Genomic DNA, 6000 nt, shown 5'->3' on the forward strand with positions numbered 1-6000 from the left:
TTTTGATGGCTGAACGCTAGAAGTTTGCGATATCAAAAGAGTCTCGTTTATTAAATACTTGATGCTTCTCTCCATAATTAAAACGTTACAAAAGCTTTCTTAATTTTGCGAGCTGCAAATTGCAGTTGCAGCGCAATATTTTATCTTGTGCCAAGACCGTCTCCGTTGCAATGAACATAAAAAGGCGCGATTAAAATTGTCAAGCTGTTGTCAGCTGTGCATTATAGTCCCTCTTTCCTCTCCATTTTCTGCACTTTCTGCATTTTCCCACCATCACGTTCTTCAAATTATTCGAGCGCCCTTCTTTTTGCGTGGCAGGCGAGGACATCCAGGCACAAACCCACGAGGACGTGACCATGCTGTTCAGCGACATCGTCGGCTTCACGGCCATTTGCTCGACAGCCACCCCCCTTGAGGTCATCACCATGCTCCAGTCCCTTTACAACCAGTTTGACAAGCTTTGTGGCCTACTCGACGTCTACAAGGTAAAATCCATGTTTTCCTGATTTTCATAGACATTTATTTATTTAATTTGGCATGGTTTTAGATGCACTACTAGTGATTGTTAGAATCAAATAATATTATTTCTAAAATTTATATTAAACAGGCTGTGACTTTTTTGCCTAATTTTAGATTTTTTCAATGTTCTAAAAAATTGCATCCCTTGTTCAAAATTTTCAATTTCAATCCCCTTCTGGCTCTCATTTAAAATAAAATGTTCAATGAATGAATAAAAATATCACGCAAAATTATTTTGGAAACCATTGAGAACAAAAATAGAAAAACAACAGTGGACTACAATTTTGTTTAATTTCTAATTTCTTTCAACCCTCGCGTTAAATAGACTGTTCTGATTAATTTATGCACCTCTGCTCTGTCACAAATTGAACAGTGTCTTCACAAACTTTTCATCTGCTCGTGCACATCCAGTCGGTTTCATCTCGCAGCATGACATAGGAACAATGGCGGAGGGGTTCCTCCTTCATTATCAGTTTCCCCTTTGTTTCAATCTTAATTAACTCGTGCCACTGAGAGGTCGGGTGCTGGGTGGGCGTGGTCTATGAATAATTTTCCGCTGAACTATTATCCGATGCACTAATAATGCAGCAAGCGTGTTCTTCAACGTAAGACGCCTGGCGTTGCGCGGCTCTGCAACCCGCTCCGCATGACAAACTAGCGGGCTGCATAACTGCGCGTCGGCGTGATCTCCCAAGCCCCTTTTTCCTCTGGCAATGGAGTCAATATTCTCCGTCTCTTTACGAGTTGCTCCAGAGTTTCTAGTTTGGACGGACAGAGCTTGTGCAAAAAGAAAAAACACTTTCTTTTGAGCCAAAAGCAATTACAAGCGGAACCGAAACAAAGATCTGAAACAGACTTATCACGTTGTTCGAAGCCGCTTGCTCCAATTACTGCGTCTCTTTCTTTGCTTTCTTTCGTGCACTGTCCAAGACTTTTTATATTTGCCGTAAAAATTGTATTATTATTATTTGGAGGAAGAGGAAGGAACAGCTGAAAATTCCCTCTTTGCGGCTTAACGCGAAATCCAATTTCCTTTTGCTTTTGTGGCACAAAAAATGTTGTTTACTCTGCTTTGTTGCAAGAAAGGCAATTACTGCTTATAAGCGAATTTGCATTTGCACGAATGAGATTAGGCTATGCGGCTGCAGACAGTGTTTTTGCCTAGGTTCGCCGCGCTCTGAAATCCTCTAAGAAATGATGGTCGGAGGGAGAGTTGGCATTTATCATCCCGAGGTCGCTTTAATTGCATTTGGCAATAACGTGTATGAGGTCCCCAGAAGTGGAAAACTGACTGAGTGAATAGCAAGCACAGCAATCTCCGCGCATCTCTTAATTAATTAAGACGCACAGGTTGAGTGTCTGGAGGTGATTACTTTTCTTGGGAGGGTAGCTGTGCTGCTCGAAATTAAATAAAACAGCGTGACGGGTTGACAATGAAAACAGGCAAACTTCTCTCGTAGGTCTGGCAAAATTTTTGTTTGCGGCTCAATGAGAGGCCAAAACTGCGAAAGAAACCTGTGTATAGCCCTTTTATCCAAATTAAAAGGGACATGATTTACAGTAGATCGAAACAACTTTTCAATTTTGGATTAGCTTTAAAAAAAATCCTTGTTACCATTATTTGAACCAAACCTAAAGAGAAAATTTACCTTAAGCTGATACAATAATTGTTCCCGATTAGCAAGCACCTGTCTCCCTGCAAGTTACCTTATTTTATTTAGTCTCACTTTTCCCCAGTAATATGGCTGGCTGTAAGGAGAAAATTTTTTTTACTCCCTCCAAAATTTGTTATAAAATATTTCCAACAAGATATTTTCTTCCTGATCTTGGAGCAGCTGGAAAGCTCGCCTCGATCTCATTAACAAATGCAAAAGCTGAATTTCGCTACTAAAATAACGTATAACTGCTCCCTTGAGGAAACTTTTCGGCATCAAGATGGAAACAATAAAGTGCAGCAGTTTATTGAACGGCTGAGCCACTCGCGATGGCTCGTGCTCCTTTATGAGTTTTGCCAAACTTCTGATCACATTTCTCTTTTGAAAGCGGAGCGTGATATACACTCACACACTTTTAGCCTCGAGTCAAAGTTTCTGAATGGAACTCATCATCATCCCTCTTAATCACTTTGAAATTACTCGAAAGTTGTACTTATTGAAATGGAGTAATCATTACAAAATGCAAACGCTGCTAGAGGCCCTAAAGAGACGCACGTTTGCGCCAAAGTTTGGCAACTTAAATTATATCGAAAACAAGCTCGAAATTGTTTTATGTTTCAAAAGCTTGCGACACGCCATGCTGAGCAAGTTTAATTTTATGGTGACGCATAGGGCGTTTTATGAGCGTCTTCGAAATAAAATTTTTGCACTTCCATCGAGCTTTATGTAGGCAGTTTTATTGCCAATTCGCCTCATAAAAAATGTTAAATCGGATATATTGCAAGTCACATCTGTGCTTTGAAACTTTCTGGAGAGTTATTTTAGATCAACTTTCATGACATTTTGTGACTTTTATTTTCTTTTTCCGTATAGCATTGCCAGCGGTAATTTCAGTTATCAAGTCGATCTTGTAAGATTTCCCAATGCTCTTGTTTTTGGCAATCAAAACACCAGTCCAGGAAATCGACAAGCATCCGTCTGCAAAGTTCAGCCCTAATTTGGGCAAAAAGCCAAAAGTAACAGGCAGAACGCGGTCCCCGAAGGCACGACCACAAACCGAACCCACCCGTGCTTGCTCCCCTCCTAAAGAGCATTTTCCGCCGCAACAAGAGCGGAAGCGTTCGAAACTAATCCTTGCGGCAATGCAACCGAAACTTGTCCTCAGGTGGAGACGATCGGCGATGCGTACTGCGTGGCTGCCGGCCTGCACAAGCGGAGCTCGACCCACGCGCAGCAAACGGCTTGGATGGCCCTCAGCATGATCGACGCCTGCTCCAGCCACAAAACCCACATGGGTCAGCCAATCAGGGTAAGAGCCGCTGGAGACCCTAATGAATGACCTTTTTTTTACAAACACCGCGTGAGAACTCCACGGGTAAAGTGAGAAGCGCAGGAAAGCTGCAGTGGAGCACATCTCAAAGTCAGCCAGCGTGACGCGATCAAGATGTTCAGTCAGTCAATCTCGAGGCGTGTGTAATTTGAAAGCAAACAAAAAAGATCGCTAGGCTTCATCTATCGACCAATAACTCACCCATAAGCTGCCGGATCAAAATCGAATCGAAGAACGACATGCAGTCTTTTTTATCTATCCATTTAGATTGATGAACGCAGAATGAAGCCTTTTATTTATCAATTTGCCATTCCAAATTTTTCACTTAACAAAATTCAGATTATTTCAAAGGAAGATATTTGAAATACGTAATTAAAAAATAAGATTAAATATTATAGAGGTAAGGATTAAGGAAAATAAATTTTGTCTCAAGGATAAAAGATAGGTGGCCAAAATTTGGAAATTTAACGCGTATCTGCATTTTGAAAATAAAATAGTTGGGATATTTACACTGATATATTTTCACAATTATTCCACATTATAATTTTAGACAGCTTTTCCCTTGAGGTAAAATATCTTTTACTCTTCCAATACTTATTATTTAATGATTTTCTAAAGAAAAAGATCAACCCTCTTGAAATCTTCCTTTTGAAATATTTGAATTTTTCGCAGGAAAATCATTTGTTTCATTACAACAACACGCAGACTAAAAAATAAGCATTTTTGAGATAGTTAAAATTCAAAATACCGTAAGGCCAGTGAGATTTGTGTCACGTCTAATTCAGTCCGTCGTGCTTTGACTTTTGTCTCAAATTCTTCTTTGCACATTAAGCGGAGTCGCGCCTTGAGCGAGCGCTTAGACCCTCGTACACGACTCTCGCTGTTGCAGAGATTACAATTTGACACGCCATTCATCTTTCGCCTTTAACACACGAGCGTTAAATGTTCGCAGATGAGGATCGGTTTGCACACGGGCTCGGTGCTGGCTGGAGTGGTCGGCATCAAAATGCCTCGTTACTGCCTTTTCGGCCACAACGTCACCGTGGCAAACAAATTCGAAAGCGGCAGCGAGCCCTTAAGAGTTAACATCAGTCCTACCACCCATGCGTAAGTAAAGTGAATTTATTTATCTGGCAGATTTGCTAATTTAATTCAAAAAATATCCTGTTACTTTTTCATTTTATCTCACTAATGATGAATGATTTTTGTTGATTTATGGACTTACAAAGAAATAAATCAAATTTAATGCTGTTCAACTTATCCATTTTTTAATTGATTTCTGTAAAATTTATATGATCAAGTGCGTGATAATTATTGAAAAATCTTTTTTTTTCAATACACTAACAAAACTGTTCTAAACTACACACGTAGATATTTTTTATTTAAACTTTTTACTCAGTTGTAACAAATCAAGCGTTGTCGTTTGCAGGTGCTTAGTCAAAGGCGAGGGTTTCACGTTCGAGGCGCGACCGCGGTCCTGCCTGCCGGGTGGTTTTGTGGCCGACGAGGACCAAACGTGCCACTTCCTACTGGGTTACTGCCACCCCCAGGTGCCGCGCTCGGCCCCCTTGGCCGATCACGTGGCCGCCGCCATGAAGGAGCTGGAGTAGTGACAGAAACCGTACTAAAACATTTTCCGGGCAACCTGAGCCGGGGCCGGCCGTATTAATATAAAATGTTTTGTGTTCTGTGCTGCAGTTTGGAATGGAAACAGGAACTTTTAACTCGCTGCGTGTGTGCTTTCCTTGTGAGAGGGTCCCGAGAAATTTAGCGACTTAAGAATACCATGTGGACCTCACGCTGGCGTTTTGATGTTTGAGCAGCTTCGGTGTTCTCTATTGTTAGTGTTTTAGCCGCGCGATGACCAGAAACAGCGTTTTCTCACTCTCGTTCACACTATAGAATCTCTCATTTTCGTCTCTGTTATGGACAGTATTTTTTATTTCCGGTTTAACCCTCACAAAAGCAGTGTATTCCGCCAAAAACGATGCGAATCTCATAAAATGATACATACACACATCTAAACACAAAAAGCACATAAGAAAACACGATTTAAAGGGAATAAACTACGCTTATCTGAGCTGAGTGTCACTTTTGAGTGTAAGCAATACCCAAAAAATGCAGCAAAATCACTTCTATGAGTGTTGTAAGTGCGTAAGATGAAAATTTACTAGTCAATAAAAAGATTATTTGGCAAGGCAAAAAATTGGTTTTCTTTTTCCCTTCTCCGAAATTTGCCCGCAGTTTTTCCAATGGAATTTACAATTAATTGTATGCAGAATATTCCACTCTTTGAAGCAGCCTCAAATGAAAGGTGGAGTTTTTATGTAAGAGGGACAGTTTTTATGCAATGGGTGAGTGGTGGAGTTGCACAGGGTTTCATCAAAATTTACTATGCTAAAATTAAACTTAATTAGTACAGTTAATTGATTTTAACGACCAATGATATAAATTTTTAGTCAAGGATCAAGAACTGCTGATAAAGCTCATGGGGCT

At 40.4% G+C, this 6000-nt stretch overlaps 1 protein-coding gene across 2 annotated transcripts in view; it reads left to right on the forward strand.

The window, feature by feature from the left end:
• The window catches only part of Gycalpha99B (guanylate cyclase 1 soluble subunit alpha 2), a 54052-nt gene extending 48342 nt beyond the window's left edge, over positions 1–5710 (forward strand). For both annotated transcript variants that reach the window (XM_065489632.1, XM_065489633.1), the window contains exons 8-11: positions 319–485; positions 3340–3483; positions 4457–4611; positions 4934–5710. In XM_065489632.1, the coding sequence (XP_065345704.1) occupies positions 319–485; positions 3340–3483; positions 4457–4611; positions 4934–5114 (647 nt within the window). In that variant the 3' untranslated portion in view covers positions 5115–5710. The remainder of the gene's footprint in view (positions 1–318; positions 486–3339; positions 3484–4456; positions 4612–4933) is intronic.
• Positions 5711–6000: the final 290 nt, after the last annotated feature.

The sequence above is a fragment of the Cloeon dipterum genome, chromosome 4 (genome assembly GCF_949628265.1).
Source record: "Cloeon dipterum chromosome 4, ieCloDipt1.1, whole genome shotgun sequence".
Classification (NCBI taxonomy): Eukaryota; Metazoa; Arthropoda; class Insecta; order Ephemeroptera; family Baetidae; genus Cloeon; species Cloeon dipterum.